This window comes from Diadema setosum, chromosome 6 (assembly GCF_964275005.1).
Source record: "Diadema setosum chromosome 6, eeDiaSeto1, whole genome shotgun sequence".
In the NCBI taxonomy this organism is placed as follows: domain Eukaryota; kingdom Metazoa; phylum Echinodermata; class Echinoidea; order Diadematoida; family Diadematidae; genus Diadema; species Diadema setosum.
The window spans coordinates 18882103-18903713 of record NC_092690.1 but is presented as its reverse complement, the minus strand read 5'-3'; the positions used below and the strand labels follow the sequence as shown (position 1 = coordinate 18903713).

Genomic DNA, 21611 nt, shown 5'->3' with positions numbered 1-21611 from the left:
ACATGAAGTATATGCTAAATGAACTCTCTCTCCCTCGAATGGTGCAGAGTACTTATCGAGGCAGATATTCAGAAGGGGAATACTAAACTCACACTCTTAAAAGCTGAGAAGCCAGAACTTGACTTCAAGATTGTGTTATTTTAATCTTTTCATATGAGGAAGTGATGGATAATTTGGAATCTGCAGTCGAGAAACCATCAATTCCTTGTGGTTATACACACTTCCACCCAAGCTATTAAGATTCATTTAAGATTAAAGAGCAAATCGTTTTTTTTTTTCAATCTTACAATGCTTAATCGAATGTGGGACGTAATTACTTGTTTATAATCTTTTTTAAGGCCCTTGGTCGAATAATATTCAGCAAGATAAAATTCAAATAACTCAGAGATAATTTGATTACATGTTGTTGGTTTTTTTGTCATTACAAATTTAACAGCAGTTGTCATGTGAAAAGGGGAGAGCGTTGCTTTTCTTCATATCTATACTCTCCTTTTTGTTTGTTTTGTTCTTCTGCTTTTCATTAAGGGTAGCGATATTTTGATCTTTTTCTTTAGTGATAATTTCCGTTAATCCTTATCATCCATCCGTATTTCAGTTATGCTGAAAATGATCTACAGCCTCACTTGTGTGATGTCGTGAGTTAAGGTCGTTGAACCGTTCCAATGGGAAATTATCATTGGAGCAATACATAAATTAGTGTAAGGAGGGCTCTGCTAAATTGCTACTTCCAATACATCCTAAATCATTCTTTTTATGAGTCACATGGACAAAATTATATATAGATCAAACGTCGTCACAACCGGAAACTCGTATTTTACGTCCGGGTTAAATAGATCTGCTTGTACCGAAGCCATCTTGGAAGGGTAGGGAGAGACAAAACAAAACAACAAGAACGTCTTTAGTTCTGCATGCGTTACGTTGCAGCCCGCGTACTCCCCATGCATGCTTTGCACGCTCTACTATCACTGACTATGTATGTTCTGTGGTTTGCGCCCTGCTGCAGATAGATACAGGGAGGGATGGATGGAGGACTTAGAGAGAGAAAGCTTTTAACAGAAAGACGGACTGACAGACAGACAGACAGACAGACAGACGAAGAGAGACAATTTCATAGACAGACAGACAGGGCCATTAGGATCAGATTGAAAAGAATGATACCATGAATCCATGTCCCCTAGATAGAAAGGGGGAGGTAGAGAGCGAAGCCAATTTCCTCCGGCTACATCATGGAGACAGGAATTACAACAGGTACGGCCTAATGGCCCAATGGGATAGCGGGGGAAGGGGGAGGGGAGGGGTCTATGGAAGCTGATGGCTCTGGAAAGGAGAGGGGCAGTGGCGTATCTAGGGAAAACGGCGCCCGAGGCAAGCACGAAAATTGCGCCCCTAATTTCTGAAAAGTGTTCAACCCCAACCCCATCCCGGTAGGGACTTTAAACAAAGTACAAAGTCCATATGATGCTTTTTCAAGCACTTAAAAGGGATCTTTTTGAGGGTGATTTAAATGTAATGAATTTTGAAAATTTTTGTATTTCAGCTTACAAAACATGGAATTCTTGTCATTTTTTGCTTACCAAATCTTACAATTTTAATCAAGATATAGTGACAGCCTTATAGATATCGATTTATACCAAAAAACTGAGGACTTTAAAAAATACTCTAAATTAGTGCGCGCGAGTGAGCTGAAATTTGTAAATGTTCTCGTCATCATCACGTATTGTTCTTATATTCTTTTATATAAATTTTGGCGAGCGAGCGCAGCGAGCGAGCCGAAAATTTTTGTATTTCAGCTTACAAAACATGGAATTCTTGTAATTTTTTGCTTATTAAATCTCACAATTATAGTGACGACCTTATAGATAACGATTTATACCAACAAACTGAGGACTTGAAAAAATACTCTAAATTAGTACGAGCGAGTGAGCCGAAATTTGTATATTTCTGCGTCATCATTACGTTTTTTTCTTATCTTTTTTGATTTTTTTCTTGCGCCCCCTTCCCCGTATGTTCGAAACCGTTGGCGTCCTATTTTGATCCAATCGGCGATCGCTTCAGAACGAATAAAATTGCAGTCGCTGCTCCGTGTAACATTTTTCCTGCTAAATATAAAATGACATGAGTGAACACAATAGATATTATCATTTTGTCCGCGTCATCGTCACGTTTTGTTCTTCTCTTTTTTATACAAATTTTGGAGAGCGAGCGTAGCGAGCGAGCCGAAAATTTTTGTATTTCAGCTTACAAATCATGAAACTCTTGTCATTTTTTGCTTATTAAATCCTACAATTCTAATCAAGATATAGTGACGGCCTTATAGATAACGATTTATACCAACTAAGTGAGGACTTGAAAAAATACTCTAAATTAGTACGAGCGAGTGAGCCGAAATTTGTATATTTCCGCATCATCATTACGTTTTGTTCTTATCTTGTTTGATTTGTTGGTGTTTTTTTGCGCCCCCCCCCCCGTATGTTCAAAACCGTTGACAATGGTCTTTTGATCCAATGGGCGATCGCTTCAGAACGAATGAAATTGCAGCCGCTGCTCCGTGAAACATTTTGCCTGCTGAATATAAAATGATATGTGTGAACACAATACACACTGCCATTTTGTCATCATCACGTTTTGTTCTTACCTTCTTTTTTATACAAATTTTGGCGAGCGAGCGCAGCGAGCGAGCCGAAAATTTTTGTATTTCAGCTCACAGAACATAGAATTTTTGTGTGAACATAATAAACATTGTCATTTTGTCCGCGTCATCATCATGTTTTGTTTTTATCTTGTTTGATTTGGTTTTCTGCCCCCCCCCCCCCCACCATTCTCCCTCCCCCTTCCCGGCGAGTTTTTTTTTTTTTTCTTCTTCTTCTTCTTTTTCTTCTTCTTTTCTTTTTTTCTTCTTCTTCTTCGTTTTTTTTTTCTTTTTTTCTTCTTCTTCTTCGTTTTTTTTTTCGTTTTTTTTTTTGCGCCCCCAAGGAGTGGCGCCCGGGGCACGTGCCCCCCTTGCCCCCCTCCCCCCTAGATACGCCACTGGAGAGGGGTAGGGTCATTTTGGAGCTTCGTGGCTCCAGTAAGCTCACTCCGCAAAAATCTTGCCCGTATGGATGCATCATACTGCTTTAACAACCACCCAAGTATGCTATAGCAGAAAGTTATAATAACTATATTATTACGTAAATGTGTCTTCAATTTATTTACTGTCACGCGGTGTCTGGTGATGGAAACATGAATACAATGAGAACAAAGGGCAAGATGTGCACTTTTTGTCATGTGTTTACCCATGAATGTGTATCTAGACATTGTTACTATATATATATATATATATATATATACGTCGCCGGGTCAGAGTATATAATTATGATAGTATTGACTTTTGAGTCTGAAACAGCGGAGAGGTTTAGATAGAGGGGCCCACATTCTACTAGCTCTGTCTCCATTTTTCGCGCTTTAAGCAAGGTTATGCATGTGCTTCACTTCGACCACTTCTGTTTCTTTTTTACTACAATGTATAATTACTGTAAGGTCCTCAAATATTGTACAGTCGTTGCATTTCAAAATGATCTGTTTACCGTATTCTCTGTCATCAAATGAAGTGAAACATATATGTTTTGTCGAAAAATGAAATAAACTTTGAATTGAATAGAACCTTTGTTGTATGATTAATATAAAGTGCAGATTTTAATTAAAAATTGAAGTGGTAGAAGACACAACATATATACAGAATATCATTTTCACGAAAAGAAATTCAAGGATGAGCGTTCATTCACTCAATATTGATTTTGTGCACAGTAATTAAGCAACATTAAATCATCCTGAAAGTTTGAAAACTAGGTATTAACACTTTATCATACAGAAAAATATCAATAATACTACTGATTTTACTTTTAAAGTTTTCATGTCCGTTGCTCTTTGTCTCATTGCTAAAAAAACAAAGAGATAATACAGAAACATATTGTATGTATGTATGTATGTATGTATGTATTTCTATATAAATTTCTATAATTTCATAAATATTTGTAGGCCTACCCTTTTCATGTTTTTTACATCTCCCTATCAGAAATGTCCTTTGCCTCTGACAAGGAATAGAAAAGCTCTGAGTATGTGTATCACATGATATATTTCAATGAGTATTATGATAAAAAAAAGTTAAAGACTAAAACATGCACCGTCACAGATACACAAAGATACACAAAATATTTCGATTTAATATAAGAACTAATGAAAAATATCGAAATTTCATATTCATTGTGAGTGTAAAGAGATAAATACCAATTTATGTATTTTACTGTTTTATTTTTCATATAAAGTGAAAATGATGGTCACGTGATTTTTGAAAAAAATGTAAGTTTCAATTATGTCAACAATGAAATTTCTCTGCTTTCTCCTTCTCCTTGCATACGGATATCTATGATAGTTATCTTTTATGCGCATATTGTAGATGAATCAACAGTGATAATCATGATAATGGAAAGAAATAATACATATAAAAAATAGGGGGAAATATTTGAATGCGCCTGTGAGTTCGAAAAGAAACACGAACAGTTTGCCAAAATGTAATTAATCCGACAAATTGATGAGTGGCTGGAATACCGAAGTGCACCATTCAAGTTTTCCGCTGTATTTCCTGAATCGGTAATAATTTACACAGTTGAGAGATAAAAAACAACAACAACCAAACAGTCATGCGCTTTTGGCAATAAAATCTTCAGTGGACAGTAAAACCTTATCAGATTTATTTTTGTGTGGCGCGTTTGACAGGGAACTTAAATATTCGATTAATGCGTACGTCAATCATTAATTGGATAATGAAATCATGGAACGTGAGGACGAATGATACGCCTTACTTGGCAATAAAAATAAAAATGGTTCCAAACAATTTATTCAAATATTTATGGACATATGGATCGCGCATCTAATCTTTGAGTTCCTGATTAAGCAACAGGTCCAATAGCCCGCCTTACTCCATCATAGTCTCATAAATCTATTCTATTTTTAATTTCATATGTTTTTTTTAATAGCTATAGTGTTGCATGAATCCTGGTGAATCGGGAGTCATTCTCCAATGCAACTGAAATCTTTAACCAGACAGGACTTTCGTATTTCGCTTTTTTCGTTTTTCACTTTGTAAAACAGTTTCTTTTGTCACTGCAACATACACTCACCGAATTTACCTTCTGTTTTGTATGATATATATATATATATATATACACTCAGCAAAAAAAATATATATTTTTTTTAGTTCATAATTTTCTAAGAAGATTTTGACGAAAATCAATGTATCATATACCTTATTCAAGGTAATCTAATTGCCTATCAAATTACTATGTCAATATAATAATAGGGAAATTTTACGCATGAGTGAGTACTTGTTTTTGTTCTCCAAAGCACAAAGGTAAAAGTTGCAAAATTGACATATTGTCTTTCATTTGCAAATGCCCTTCAAGATAACCATGATAAGAAAAAAAAAAAAAACAGTTTAACACAATGAGAGACTTGAATGAAATAGCAAAAAATAAGTTTTCGTACTGTTTATCTCTTTATAACCTCAAACAAAATCAAAGCGGGAAACCTAAGGGGGAAATAAAAATTTTCTGTCAACTTAAACTTCAAATGACATAGGGAGTAAGGGAACAAAGATGATTAAATGAAGAGGACATCTTTATTTCATTCATGTAATTTAGTAATTTAAGAATTCGTGAGACAAACCCAACAACCAAATATGATTTACGATTTTCCTAATTTGAGAAATCAGTTCAGAATCCTACTATTTTGTTAGTATTGTTTCTTCTCTCATTTGAATTTGGATTTGACAGAAAATTCTTCATTTTCCTCCACTATTTTTAGCCTTTATTGATCTTTTGAGCTTCAAAGATATTATAGAGATCATAGGTATATTTTTGCCACTGAATTCATGCTTTTTATTGTTTTAAAGTTGTCTGTTGTTCTTATCGTAAGATGAAAGAGCATTTACGCATGAATGACAACTTGTTCACTTGCAACTGATTGACAAATTGCCCTACATCGACGTAAATAAGCACTGAATTGATCAGTGTTTTAGTAGTAGCCATGATAAAAAATCATGGGCGTACATACTCGAGCAGGATTCGAACCTACGACCTCCTGATCAGCGGACAGGCGTCATCTCCACTAGACCACCGAGCTTTCGCCCGACAGCAAGTGTTGGTCGGTGGTCTAGTGGAGATGACGCCTGTCCGGTGATCAGGAGGTCGTAGGTTCGAATCCTGCTCGAGTATGTACGCCCATGATTTTTTATCATGGCTACTACTAAAACACTGATCAATTCAGTGCTTATTTACGTCGATGTAGGGCAATTTGTCAATCAGTTGCAAAGAAAACATCTCGACGGAAGAATTTCATGAATTTGAATAACTCGTTCATTTTTGCAATTTTTGCTCTTGTGCCTTGGAAGAGAAAAACAAAAGTGTTCACTCATTAAAGTTTCTCTTTTGAGTGACTTACTACGTTGATAGCCAATTACCTTTCATATGGTTTATAATACATTGATATGTAGCCAAAAAGTCTATGAGAAATATAATCTTGAAAAAGTGTTTACTTTCTTTTTTGCTGAGTGTATATGTGCCACGTATGCGTACGCTGTGGTGAGAACGAGAAAGCAGAGAAACTAACATTTTGTTTAAAAAATCGAGAACTTTTCATCAATCCTTAACAAACTATGTATTCCCGACGGATACATACTCAACGTATATATATATATATATATATATATATATATATATATATACAATTATGATTTATACGAATAGACAGTCAATGGTGTACCTGCATCTTGATGAAATATATATGACGGTACTATTCAATAGAAAAAAATTTCAGGGAGGAAATGCAATTTTAAATTTCATCATTAACGTATGTTGAAGTAGGATTTTAAAGAAACGCAAGTACTTGCGCGTGCTTGCTTCAGGCTTCCTTTTTATGATAAAAACACAGTTAAAATATGGATTTAACAGACACTTGATAAAGGGCGCTTTCAAATCTTGACACCCAAGAGATAGATAGCGTACCATAAAAGTTTTCTATTTGCACCATTAAAAGGTTAAATATCTATTTCATTCCAAGTCTCTGCTGTGTGCTGTTATCTATCGCATCTTCTAACATTGGCTGGCATTGGACAGGCAGATGACGTAATTTACAGGCCAAAAAGTTGTTATTTCCTCTGATCTCAGCTTGATTATGCTTTGGACTGGTTTGTTTTTCTTTCTTTCTTCGAAGCCGAAAGGGAAAATTTAAATTATTTACTATTTTGTAAATGAAACAAAAACCTAGCTATAAAATACTTTCAAAATACTTTTTAAATGTGAGTTAGGGATAGAAACAACCAATGTAAAAATTTGAATCAGTATAATTAATGTTAAGTATTGTTGAAGATATATAATGTGAACAATATAATAGTTATAATAAAAAGGTTATCTATAGAATAAATCGTCTACAGTTATGGTTTAATGAAAAAGAAATGTGATATCTATCTATATTTGCGAAACTTTTACATGGAGGCTGTTTTGTGATACAACTGACCTACACATATGCATCAAAATAAATGTGATATCTCGATCACTTTTTAAATGTAAACTGCTCCAAATGGTAAACAGTATACCGTTAGTGATTTATCCGTACCCACTCTCTTGGCACAAGCAGTGAAATTCAAGGTGGGAGAATTCTCTTTCTAATGTCATTAATGACTTCTGAATATAAAATCACATATCTTACAATATCTGATGGATGTTTGTCTGAGTGTGCGTATATGTGTTTTGCTTATGTTTTGACCACTAACTTTGAGAAAACGTGTACTAAGAATCTTGTCACTCTCTAACCTAATGAATTTATTGTATAGATATAAGTCGTGATCATGCGTGTGAAAATTATGTCATCTCCATTCTTTGATTTTGCTATCAATTCACAGCTTCTTATCCTTTTTCAAGTACTTATTTTTCTCCTTTTTTTCCAGCTACATTATTTTCTACACCGTGAGGAAGTATGAGTTGTGTGTGCTCTCTATAGATACCAATTTAGATAAAGCGAAACAAGTACTTGAGATAATATGTTCTTTTTTTTCTTTTTCTCCTTTATTTTCCTTTACCTCTCATTCTTGTGTTGTTGCTTTTCATTCTCTATGTTTTACTTGTATGTAGAATGATTGTAAGAACATTTTGTATCGCATTCGATTTGAAGAAAAAATGTTGGAATGAAATAAAGAAATACAAATGTAATTAAATGGTAAGTTGTTCTGACTTATACTATTCTCCTTCTTTATGTAATACTTGTAGAACGCCTGCAGAAACATACAGCTTCGCATTCCATTTAAAAACAATTTTTTTGTACTAAATTAAGTGGTTTTGTTCTGACCTTTTTCCCATAGTACATGGAACAGTCGTCGTGACTACAGCGCCCTCGAGCGAGGCGTTGCCGATAGGGGCCGATGTCCTCCTCTCCTGCCGCGACACAGTGACAGTGGCCGAGCCGTCTGCTTTCTCGTGGTACCACGACGATGCTCCTATGGTTGAGGGCGGGGTAAGTCTTTTTATGTAACCGCACTTCCGGAACGAACACTCAAAGATCATCAAACAATATACTTGATAATTAACTGACCTATAATACTCTTGGTCAGAGAGAGAAAGAGAGAGAGAGAGAGAGAGAGAGAAAGAGACAGAGTGTGTCTGTGTGTGTGTGTGTGTGTTGGGGGGGGGGGAGGACGAATATGAGGTTTCCTGATTATACAAGATCCTTAAAGATTTGTGTCCGTGTAGGTAAGCTCTTTGCTTATCAGGCGACTCGTACCTAACCTTGCAAAGGCTTACCTATAAACGCACACGCACAAACATCCACACACTCTCACACACACACACAAGCTCATTATGAGTGTGATTGTAGTGTGACTAAAGACCTCATATAATGTATATACATGATAAGTCACACAGCAAGTCTTGGTCATAGACCAGCACGGAATGCTAATGAGAAAATTTAGCCATGACATTGCTCTCAGGCTCTGGAAGAGTGTTCACTCGTGAAGTCATTCGATGACTTTGATTGGGAGCTGTGAATATCAGTTTGGATCCTATATTAGGGGAAAAAAAATCCAATAAGGCATTTGAAACTCAATGTAAATCTGCAGAAAATCAGAGAGATACTTGCAACAATTTTAATATTCTAATTACCATGCCAAAGATTATTTTACTTACTACCTTGTGAGAATATACTGATTGTTTATATAATGTGTGTGTGTATTTGCGTGCGCACATGTAATATGCATATGATAAATGTTTTTCCGGCCAGTTTTGCAAGAGTGTCATTTATTTTCATTTTATCTGTATTCAAATTCGTATGTTTGAAGCGGTGCAGTGACTTTGATCAAACGATTTCATGTTTAATGCTTTTATATTCGTTTTTAGGCTCCCAAATTAGTGGTCACAAGTTCAAATTCTGATATGAGCATTTACTTTCGTGTTTTGGCATGGATTTCCAAGTTTGTGCATTCAAATTAGTGCGATGGGCTCGATAAGCACTTAACATCACTGTCAATTTCGTTTTAAAGCGAGCGATTTTCACATCGATTGTGAACATTCATTTTCGACTATGTTACTTGAAGTCATTTCAAGAAACAAACTTTGAAATAAAAAAAGTAATTCGTCTAATTACATGTAGTAAGTATAAATATCAAATGTAGCATTAATAATGAGGTGGACACAAAGGATTATGAGTCTTACACCCTATGATTTTTTAACTTCATTAGCTTGTTTTAGGTCAGCAATCGTCATCAAACAAGAATTGCACACTGGATAGTCTTTCAAATTTCTAGAATATTCATTCTTACAATGGATTGTGTGTGTATGTTTATTTTTCTACGTGCCACTTTTTCTTGTCCACATTAGGGGAAAAAATTAACATGAGTTTCACCAGAAATATAATTCGAAACTACTGGGTTTGAAGCACAAAGTTATTTCATTTTTATCTCTAGTACACATTTGCAGTATGACAGTATGAAATCATTACGATAGTATGCTCAATTATTTCTATATTTGAATCTGAAGTGTGGGGAATCTCTTAAGTATTGTAGAAATATCATTGTAAGTTATGAGTTTGTGTTTGTGTTTAATACATTTCGATACAGTCACTCACAAGTCGGTCTATGGCTGGTCTTCAGTGAATCCGTGAAGTGACAAAAAAACAAAATAGTATAATGCACAACTTGTAAAGAGTATATACATAAAGCAAGAGCAAAATAGTAATAAAATGCCATAGTATTATCAAAAATACATCCATTAGTAAGTAGAACATAGTGCGAATTAATTGTTTATTTTTTAACAGATAAGAATCACCAACCATAATAAAATTCATATCAGAATAATTTCATTAACTTAAAACAATTACGCGTAAAAAAAAAAAAAAATCTGTCAGGAAAGTTAATAGCAAGCCATGTGAAAACAAATGTGGTAAGCACTGGAACCATTTAAACGTTAAACTAAGAACGAAAGCAAACAGCATTAAAAAAGAATAATTAATGATTATCTTAAAATCATAGCTTAGTGTATTATATATTATATTATTTCATGAACCATTGCACATTCGAATTCAGCCAAAGAAGAACTTTGTTTGACATCACGTGGACAGAGTGTTGTATATTTTTGCGGCACGATTCCAAAGACTTTTTTTTTTCTAATTGGTGGTTGGTTTGGGTACATCTAAAGCAGGGTCTTTTTCCACAAACCATACAATTATTGTCATTGATTGAATGATTAGTTTATAGATATAGGCAAGTTTCATATACTTTTTTTTTTATACAATCTACATTAAAATGTTTATTGCGTCAATCTGAGAATCGGTCGATACTGATGTCATTACAATTTGTTTGTATCATCGGACAAAATATGGCTTCCCACTAAATGTCTATTTCAAGATATCCATATATGGATTATGTATATATATATATATATATATATATATATATATGTGGTATCTTGCACTTGGATGTTGGATGTACAATAATTTTCTGTCGACCATAAACAGGTGTTTTCTACACTCAATAAAGTACCTTCATGATCCGAGAAAGAACACACTGTTCTACCATCTCAACGTGGATTGTACAGTTGGACATTTTCATAGAAATAGAACCAACATTAATTTGCCTGTTACGTTTTACTTCTTCAGTTGAGTATCGGGAGAGTTTGATAACAGGAAATCCGCGATTATGAAGCACAAGTGAGCCATCGCTCGTAATCAGTACGAAGTCGCAGTGACTCGTTCACCAGCGTCACAATGCGCCGAGCGTAGCGATTTGATTTCACCACGTTAGCTGCTTCAGATCACGGCTTTATTTTTCTTGCTCAGATGTATTTTTGATGATGATAGATTACGAGCGCTTCTTAAAATAGATGTTTGGTGCTAAAAAATCTTCGAAGGGGAAAAAGGGCATTTTAGGTACTGATGCTTAGGCTTCTATTAATCGTTCTTCCAGAAATCTACTGCATTTTTCTGTCGAGATGGTGGCTTTTTCAAAGCGTCTGAATATCATTAAGTGATTCTCGACAGGTTTACGTGTCCAAGATGACTCTGTTTCAACCAAAAATTGGAATCACTGCCAACTTATACAAAACAAATCCACTTCCAAAGGTTTATCTCTGAAAAAGAGTCAAATTGAGAAGGTTAATTCCTCGACCTAGTATTTTATATCTTGCTTTTCTAAGTTGCCAAGTTTTCCGATATTTCCAGCATGCTTAATTCTTGCCTAGCGCTGTTAACATGTTGTACATCATATTCTTATGCTTGCAATTATGTCATGTTTACGGGGGATTTAACCCGTCAGCTATGAAAAACTGATGAAGAACTGAACGTAGAAATCCTTAGCGAGTGTTTCAAAAATTTCCAGTCGCCATAGAAACTTCCCAATGATGTACACTTTCCAAACGTTTCCCCTCAGTACCCCCCCCCCCCGCCTCTTCGAAACATATAAACTTGGCTTCTAGACTGCAACAGTTTAATGAAAATGAACTGAATTTAAAACGGATGATTGCGTGGGAGATGTCATCTAAACAAAATATGTTTGGCTTATATATATATACTTATATATATTCGACTTTTCCTCCACCGAGTACAACGTATTTGGCACCTTTTCACCTTACGTATTTTATTCTTCATCGGGACTAATAAAATGACGGATTGACTCACATTCTCAACTTGCTCGTCAAATCTGTAATGGTCCGTTAAGATTATCCGTATGATAAGAGCATGCCGTTCGTTCCTTGAAGGAGCTTGGTTCCCTGTTTCCACCTAATCAATTCAAAAGGATATTCCATTATGATAAAATGTTGCTCCATGTGAAAATAGAAATATCAGAGAAGTAGATCTGTGAGAGGTTTTGGGGGAAATCAGACACACACACACACACACTCACACTCACACACACACACACACACACAGTTATGATTTGTCAAGCAAATAACATTTGACAACTCTACGTGATGTAGGAGTTCTAGAACACGATTGATTCTGCCCGTGCCCAAATATTTGAGAAAAGAGAAACTTACCGAAATTTTGTATAAAAAAAAAAAATAGAGAGCTTCTCATCCCCTATACGTTACACATAGTTACCAATATGTCTTACTCTCTTAAACTTTGAAAAGCTTATATCTTATGTTAGTGGGTTTGAGTTGTCTTTTTTTACACAGTTTCTTTGATCTACTTCTCTGATTTTCCCGTTTCCCAGAAAGCAAAGGATGTATTTTCCCTCTAAAAGACCAATATCCCCATCCCTGTCCACTTGTTACACAGGTCAAAACGAAGAAGGCAGAGGCTAGAGATCGATATTCGATGGACACATCAGTCAAGGGTCAAGTGACCCTTGAAATAGTCAACGCGCAGGTAGAGGACGCCGGGGTGTGGCGATGTCAGGTCCAGACATCGACCGCCACCAAGCAGGCGGTCGCCCAGCTTAGAGTAGGGGGTGCGTATAAACACACGTTTTGTTATTTTGATTTGATTTGATTTGATTTGATTTGATTTATTCCCTGTATGGCATCGCTTTGCAATTACATTAATTATCAGCAATTTCATTGACATGTAGATTTAGACATTCGACAGTAATACGGCTATTGTGTACAATTTCATCAAGTTTCGTGATATCTTTGAATGTAACAACATCCGCACGCGTTTCATCTTAATTTCCATACAGAACGATTGCCAAGACAATACACAAGGCTGAACTGTTTGGCAACTGATAGTGAACAGCATCAATACAATTAAACAAATCAAGGAGGTCGAACACGAAGCTGCTTCCAGTTTTCCTTTCTACCCCTTATCCCTAATGGCTTACAATAAATATGTTAATTGGGATGACGGTGTGGTACCGTATAATCCCGAAAATGTTGAAAACGAATTGAAAATGATTGTTGTTCCGAATTTCAAAATGTGCATATTGTGATTTATGTTGCATGGTCGCTGATCCGGCTTTCGAAACACATAAATCTACTATACTCATTGTTAATGCACAAAGTCGCAAGACATTGTGTGGGACGGTTACATGCACTTAATAATGTAACTGGGAAAGGTTTTACTGTTTAGTGTAACGTTTCAGTCTATTCCATTCGGTCGGTTTGACTACTAGATGTGAAAATTAATATCAATATGGCCTGGCCGTCATGTGAACCGTATAGTCAATACTCAATCCTAATCAAATGGTTACAAGGGGAATCAATGTGTAAATATGCCATCTACTTGGTTCATAGACGAATTAGTCAGTTTAAAGCCTTCAATTTTCCCTACAACAGTTTCTAATTGATCGATTATCAAGCATCGTCATAGCAAAACGCAGCTGTAGACATATGCTGTCCACTTTATGTAAGCTGGGCACCGATTTACAAAACGGATATTCTATCAACACATCGTGGCGAGTAACCCTGCAACAGAGCTATGCGATGATCATTAGTCATACACTAGCGGTCTATTCCTTACCAATTATCTTTGCTGTTCGAATAGTTACACAAGGTATGACAGCAGTTCATTGTAAATTTTGGCCGAAGGACGTAGGCATACTAAATATCATTCAGAAACCTTGCAAACGTATTTCATGCCCATGTAGTAATCATCTTGATGCTTCATTTTCATTGTTTCCCTCAAACACAAATTTCCTTTGAATAGAGATATTCCTCTCAGAGCCACTGCACATAAGCCAATCAATTTCACTGCTTCTAAATTTATAACCAAAACCATTCGGCTTCCAGGTGAATATTTGCGGTTTTGACTTCGGTGCTGGGTTAACTATTCACGGCGTATTTAATCATGGGGAACTAATTAACCTTCGCGAGGATCTATTTAATCTGCACAAATGAGGCCACTCATCCACAACCTAGCGTATCACGTGGCATTGAGCATGCGCACAAAATGTAATTGATTCATTGTTCTTTATACATGTTTTTCTCCGTCTGTATTTTGTAGCTGGTGTTACTGCTAGGTAGCTATAGCGTTAAGTTGCTGCTGTTCACGGGTAGGCCCTACCGCAGGGTTAGAACTACAACTCAGAAAATATTTGTAGGAGAATTGTTATTATATAAAAAAATAGAAATATCAGATCACATACTTTGATACTTACCAATCCGTTGAGAGATGGAATATGAGCAAGTTACAAAACACCGCACGGTAGCGAAAAGTGTGAGATGTATAAAGTGATATGCAACAGACTGCCGTTGGTCAAAACTCAGTACAGCTGAGAATATTGGATATAAGTTATTGAGAAAGCAACAAATGTCTTTTTGGTGGACAATGTTGTTTTCATCAGATTATTTAATTTGATTGTACCTATATTTGTTTGGGTGGAGGAGGAGGAGGAGGAGGAGGAGGAGGAGGAAAAAAGTTTGTGCTGTTCAGAAGACTATATCAACGACCCAAATATTATCTTATTTTAAATCAAATGTAAAACTTTTTATATGAAAAAAAATCGTAATCTGTAAGTTATAACTGGTATCTAATTTTGATAAGTTGTACATTATTGCAGAAATGTAATGTGGCATGTAATGTCACAAAAAAGGGTTATTGGCAGTGAGTGATAGAGTACGTGTTTTACCTTCATAGTTATAATGAAATTGGATTATGATAACAGGCAATTGCAATGGTTGACAAATATTTTGGTCTTTCTTTTTCACGTGTCTGAATTGATGACGCTGAGCAGCCCCCACCATAAGCTTCATCACACAGACAGTCACGACGAATGTCGGCTCCACAGTGAGTCTGGAGTGCAATGCCACGGGCGAGCCAGAACCCAGGGTGTCATGGCGGAGAGCACTTCCGGGTCAACTTCTGCCTGGCGGCCGTCGGAGAGTGGATGGCCAGCAGCTGCATCTGTCCATCCAAAGCGTGTCTCAGGGAGGCACGTATATCTGTGACGCCACCAACGCTCTGGGCAAGGCGTCGAAATCGCTTGGTGTGAACGTGAGACGTAAGTGATCATTCATCGTAATAAACTTATTCACGCACTGTTCACGCTGGGATGGATTCTACTGATTTTATAATTTCAGAGATTGCTTTATTGACTATTAGCTACCATCAGATTCCATCACATTCAAGACTTAATTGAGTATAAAGTGGTAGCAGAGACATACGAACAAAATGCTAATTCATAGACTTTACTCTGTCACAAACGTTAACCATTTCGTCGAAACTGATAATCGATTTTAAGTCCCGGGAAATCAATGATAACTCTCCTAAATCAATCATAAGTCCATACAATCAATGGTAACTTGCAATTAACTATAATGTTATATCCATTTTATCAAGAGACCTATAGAACCTAATTGATGAAATCAATTACTGAGTATAACTTCCTCCCCGAATCAACTACAACTTTGCAAAATCAACATTATAACTTATCATTTAAAATCCAAAATCAACTATGAATAGAGACCGTATGGGTAAAATCAGTTGTACGGCAATTTACCGACAAAAGTTTGCTGTGAGTTAAAGTAAAAGTTTCTAGTCTTATCACAAACGTACGTCGGTCTAACAGCTAATTTTCTGTATCGTCTAGTTTTATTTCTAGCCCCTAATACGGTTGGTTCCTCCGATAAAGAAGCATTCCAGACAATTTTCAATTTTTATTTCACATCATGTAGTACATAAATCAACAGCTCCATGTATAGACTTGTTGAATTTATTGTTTTTCTTCAGCAGAGAAACCAATAATGAACAACGTTGATGGCATAGGAGCCTCACATATTTCATAAAGCATGTAGCAATGTATAATGCCAATACAATACCGCTTGCTTAACAAGTTCACCAGTGTAGAATCTTGCATGCTTTTTTCTTTTGTTCTGCTTCCTTGAGCCCCAACTCATGCATTCTTATGGTGAGGCTGCCATGTCATTATCCTTGCGGACACAACGCGGGCAGCCCAGCAAGCCAGTAAATGCCGGCAATCGACCACTTTGTTAGATCAGCGTGTACGTGTGTATAGTGCTATTAACATGCGAAGAAAACATTATGAGAACGTGTTACAAGTTTACGTAGTTTGACATTGTTTGTCATTTTTACTCTCATAAACGATAAAGGCTTAAAACAATGCATGCACGACTTTCATCTTTAGGTACACTGCAGATATCCTCTATTACTCATGCATTGTATCAGTTGGCAAATGTGCACGCATGCCCGCTGCGCTCCATGCAAGCTGTGCCTGTGCGAGCGCTTTGTGTTGTATACGTTTGTTTTGTTTTGTTTTGTGTGTACTGTATCGTTGGTTTTTTTTTTTTTTAAGCAAACCGCGGAGTTCTTTTTGATTTCTCAAATCAACGATAGCTCTTGCTTGATAAAACGGGGCCCAGGCGATCTTATAATTCTGATGTATCTAGACAACTTTCTTGCATACTATCATCAGTTCTACCAAGGAAATAGCTCCATGGTTTACCATGGTGTTGGGTTTTGGGTGTTGGGCGTTGGGTGTTGGGCGTTGGGTGTTGGGTGTTGGGTGTTGGGTATTGGGTGTTGGGTGTTGGGTGTTGGGTGTTGGGTGTTGGGTGTTGGGTGTTGGGTGTTGGGTGTTGGGTGTTGGGTGTTGGGTGTTGGGTGTTGGGTGTTGGGTGTTGGGTGTTGGGTGTTGGGTATTGGGTATTGGGTATTGGGTATTGGGTATTGGGTATTAGGTATTAGGTATTGGATATTGGGTATTGGGTATTGGGTATTGGATATTGGGTTTTGGATCGCAATCAGTTTGTTTTGAATATTTATGCTAGACTATGAATAATCCTTATTTTCACCCATAATTGATTTGAATAACAGTTGCCTAGGACTTTGGCAACTGTTAGTTCTTCAAGTTCAGATCGCGGTTGGTGCACGCAACCACCTGCGTGCAGACAGCTATATACAGTACACACACGATTTGCACACGCGTACACCTACACACACATACACATAACACACAGTATCGCTGTGTGATCACACACAGACAATTCGAAGCAGCACGTAACTAACTGCCGAATACATATTCAGGAGATAATCTCTCTCTTGGTTACGAAAAAAAAAAAAAAAAGAGGCGCACTCCGGTCGATTCTGACCCCCATTGGGGTGCTGTTTACCCTCTCTCGTTTCTTCTTCTTCTTCTTCTTCTTCTTCTTCTTCTTCTTCATTATTTTGTTCTTTTATCGCCCTCCCTCCTTCTCTCTCTCTCTCTTTTTTTCTCTCTCTGCCTCTTCCGTTGATTCCTTGCCTGTCTCTCAGCACTTAAACTTCGTGAACATTATTAACAAGAATTGAATTCCGTCACGTTTCACAGTCATGATAACAAGCATGAGGTCGAAATAGTTTGAATGGTCTTCTTCAGTTCATTTCCTGTCGAGTGTGCAACACTATACCCAGTCTGTCTGATTTCACGAGGAAGCTAATCGTGACAGGAGTTATCTTCCATCAGTTTGGTTTATATTTTCACCCGCAGCTTCTGTAAATCATAGACAAAGCCTGCAAAAGTTATTGGGGGTCAAACCTGCCGCCGTGAAACAGCGTTCTTGTCATCAATTACAAATGAATTTGAAGTTAGAATTCCCACGAAATAGTCTTATTTGGCTAGCTACCCGATAATTTGGCAAAGAATCCGATAGCTGTTGTTGAATCATCATTCTCACTTTTCACAGACTTTTTTGCGAGATAATGCTAGGCGCGTGCTTTAAGTCATTATGTCGTGGGGTAGTATTGAAGGGGAAATTGCCATCATACTCTCACTGAATGGCAAGTTAAGATGTATACTGTAATCTATGTGAAACTGGTTACATTCATTGTTTTAATTGATTAATAGGGAGGTTTTTTTATGATAATATACACAAATCTTTCACTTTCAGGGAATAGCTTTATTATTCTGAATCGGGCTGTCAATTAAAGGATCAGTTATTTTCTTAGCGATTTATATAAATTCTGATAATTCTACAATTGAAACAAACATAATTATGAGACGAGGATATTGCTCAAATGACAAAAGATTGTACTATGTTATACCTTATGCCATGTTTGAAATGAATAGCGCAAATCATAACAAAACGATACACAAACCACACTATTCCCGAAAGTTTCTGTTTTTTGTATACATTGTAGTTACAAAGTGAATTTACGTAAACATCCCGAAATATTAAAATGCGAATAAACGAGTATACATACTAACAGAATGGAGATGTAACTAACAACGGCAGATCATGAGATGTAAAATGTTTGTGATGGAAGAAGGAATACATTTCCTCAGTGCACTAGGCCTATATTTAAATTGTGGACATTTCGCAAAGTCACACTGCTTCGATAAAGCCAAGAGCTGAACCGAATGGGAGGAAGTTGCAGCTTATAATTCCATTGTATGCCTACAGCCGCATTTTCTCCGCCCTTCCCCCTCCCCCTCCCCCTCCCCTCCTCCTCCGCCTCTCTTAATGTCGACTCAGGAGCTATTGGTCAATTGTTTTCTATAGCTTTATAGCATAAATCTGAAAAGTCACGCCAGTTGTAATCAGTTCTGTTTATGCGGGAAGACTATGATTACGTGCCACTGCGGGATACGTTTAAACAAACAAACAAACAAACAAACAAACAAACAAACAACAACACAGTTATGGGTTAACCATCAAGCGCCTACCTCCATTACACTGTCGTTATTGACGCACATGTTAATAAGCGAAAGATTATAAAGAGTTACATAAGATATAATTTATCTGTTTCACAAGAGGTGTTATCTCATTCACGTAGATTCATCGCAAAAAACCAAGACAACACATGCATTTGAAGATACTCTCACTGGGGGAAATACATATGGGCAAAGTTATTCATTGAGCTGCATTAAGTTATGTCTGCTTGATTGAAGTTTTTGTTCTATCTTAATATGTATGTCTATATTATACATGTATAAATAAATAATAACCATATATGTTTTTTTATAGGGGGCAATTTGTACACATATCAACACTGTATTTGAAATGATTTGGCATTAAGGTTTATTCTTCATGATGAGGAATACGGTTTTTCTTTCTTTCTTTTTTTCTTTCTTTTTGGATCTGCACCTACATTATTATCGGTATCGCCTGGATTTCAGATGGTTTCAAGCCTCTAAATTAGTGTAAATCATATCGAGGAGTTTAAACTGTGTTTTTTTTTTTCAGTGTGCGTGTAATACCGACACTGCACGCCATGCAATTATCATAGCTATGTTAATAAGTATACTCCTGAAAAAAAAAAATATTTATGCTGTTTTTTCCTTCAAGGGATGAATCAATTTGATGGAAGATTTAGTTTATACAACGCGTTACACAGACTAATAAACGAATAGGAAAGAATCTATATCCATCTTCCTTGGGCATGTCCGGCAGATTCCTCATTTCCACCCCATTATGCAGTTCTCCTCCTTTCTGGGGGTTTGGGAGGGGATAACGTTAACGTTATTTTTAGCTTGCATTTACGGTCAATATCAGACCTGTTACCCACGGGTCCAGCGAGTCCTGACTGAGCTTTGAACTGGTTTTCTGCAGTCGCACAAATAAACATCTAGCTACCTACACCGGACTATGAGACTCTTCTTGGTCATTATTATGCACATATGTGATACTAGTTTATCCTTATGCTTTGTTTCGTAGGGATGACATTTCTTTTTTGAGATTATGTAATAATAATTTACATGGCGACGCATCTGAGGGATTTGATAAAACATGTACTCGCAAAAATGCATAATATACACTCACACCCTAACAATTCCTATTCACACAAAATATATCAAACCTAATTATTGTAGCTAGAAGAGAAGCTATATTAAACTCTTACAACCTGTCCGGACTCGGACCTAGCAGTAACTCGTCGTATGCATCTTTGCATAAACTATTTAATTCAATTAAATAAACTATTGAATTGAATTGAATTGAATTGAATTGAATTGAATTGAATTGAATATGCATCCATCCATATGTATAAAAGTATCTAAGATATTGCCTTCTCACAATATGTGTGGGATGAAGATTGGATTTCATGCTTGCCATTCTTTGAAAATGAAGTTTAATAAAGGGAAAGGGTTTCTTTTAAAAGGGGTGATATTAAAATACCAATTGTCAGTCTTACCACAGTATACTCTCGCAAAATGAGGAAGAAGTAGGGCCTTGATAGCGTTAATGAACTGAGGACAGCCATCCTAGATAGACAGGTTTAGATTATGCAACTTTATGGACCCGAGATGGCATAGGCAGAAGCTAATTCATTCCCTCGAATTATCATTATTATTATTATCATTGTTATTATTATTATTATTATTAGTAGTAGTAGTAGTAGAAGTAGTAGTAGTAATAGTAGTGGTATAGTAGTAGTAATGTTCGTGTATCTAATTTGAATGATTTGAGTGTACTATACGCAAGTTTGGTGTATACTTGAATAACTTTATAAAGACGAGATGTTCTTTTGTAATCCATGCTCTATATTCGCACTAAGAGTCCAAAGTTTTCTTCATTCGTTATTTTCTATCATCATGCCACTTTGTTCTTGTCCACGCAGATGCTCCGTTCCTCAACCCAACACTGTCAGACAGCCAGGTATATGGCTTGCAGACTCGTGCCGTCAACTTGACGTGCGCTTGGAGCGGCTTTCCCCCTCCCTTTATTACCTGGACGCTGAACGGAAGATCTGTGACCCGCCGGGCGAAGCGGAAGTATTTGGATGGGATCAGCACACTGTCGGTAAACAACAAACCACAAACAACAAACAAAATATAAAATTAATAAATCAACAAGCAGACAGACAGACACACAGACAAAGAAACAGGCAAAAACTTGAATCACTCCGGAGTCTGTAGACATTCCTGTCTTTTAAAAATCTGTTAATCATAGTGATTCTGATACGAATTCGGAGAAAAAGGTCCTTCTCAATCGACCAATCAATCAATCAATTAACCAATCAATCAATCAATCAATCAATTAATCATCACTCATTCACTCACTAACTCACTCAATCACTCAATCAATTAATCAATCACAATTATAGCTTAGCAATTGTTTCCTTGACCATAGTAATAATATGTCAATGATTTATTTGAATCTGATTGCCACTGAAAAGGACGAAATGACAGGCAACCAATGACATACCTGTATTATGTCACA

At 36.5% G+C, this 21611-nt stretch overlaps 1 protein-coding gene and 1 non-coding gene across 2 annotated transcripts in view; one reads left to right on the top strand and one right to left on the bottom strand.

Moving 5' to 3' along the window:
* Positions 1 to 6086: 6086 nt before the first annotated feature.
* On the bottom strand, positions 6087 to 6159 carry Trnas-gcu (transfer RNA serine (anticodon GCU)). Its single transcript has one exon. It is a non-coding gene; the product is annotated as a tRNA-Ser (tRNA).
* Positions 6160 to 8514: 2355 nt separating this feature from the next.
* Positions 8515 to 21611, top strand: part of LOC140229597 (uncharacterized) — a 31546-nt gene continuing 18449 nt past the window's right edge. The window contains exons 1-4 of the mRNA XM_072309842.1: positions 8515 to 8544; positions 12799 to 12970; positions 15191 to 15457; positions 21010 to 21191. Of these exons, the coding sequence (XP_072165943.1) occupies positions 8530 to 8544; positions 12799 to 12970; positions 15191 to 15457; positions 21010 to 21191 (636 nt within the window). The 5' untranslated portion in view covers positions 8515 to 8529. The remainder of the gene's footprint in view (positions 8545 to 12798; positions 12971 to 15190; positions 15458 to 21009; positions 21192 to 21611) is intronic.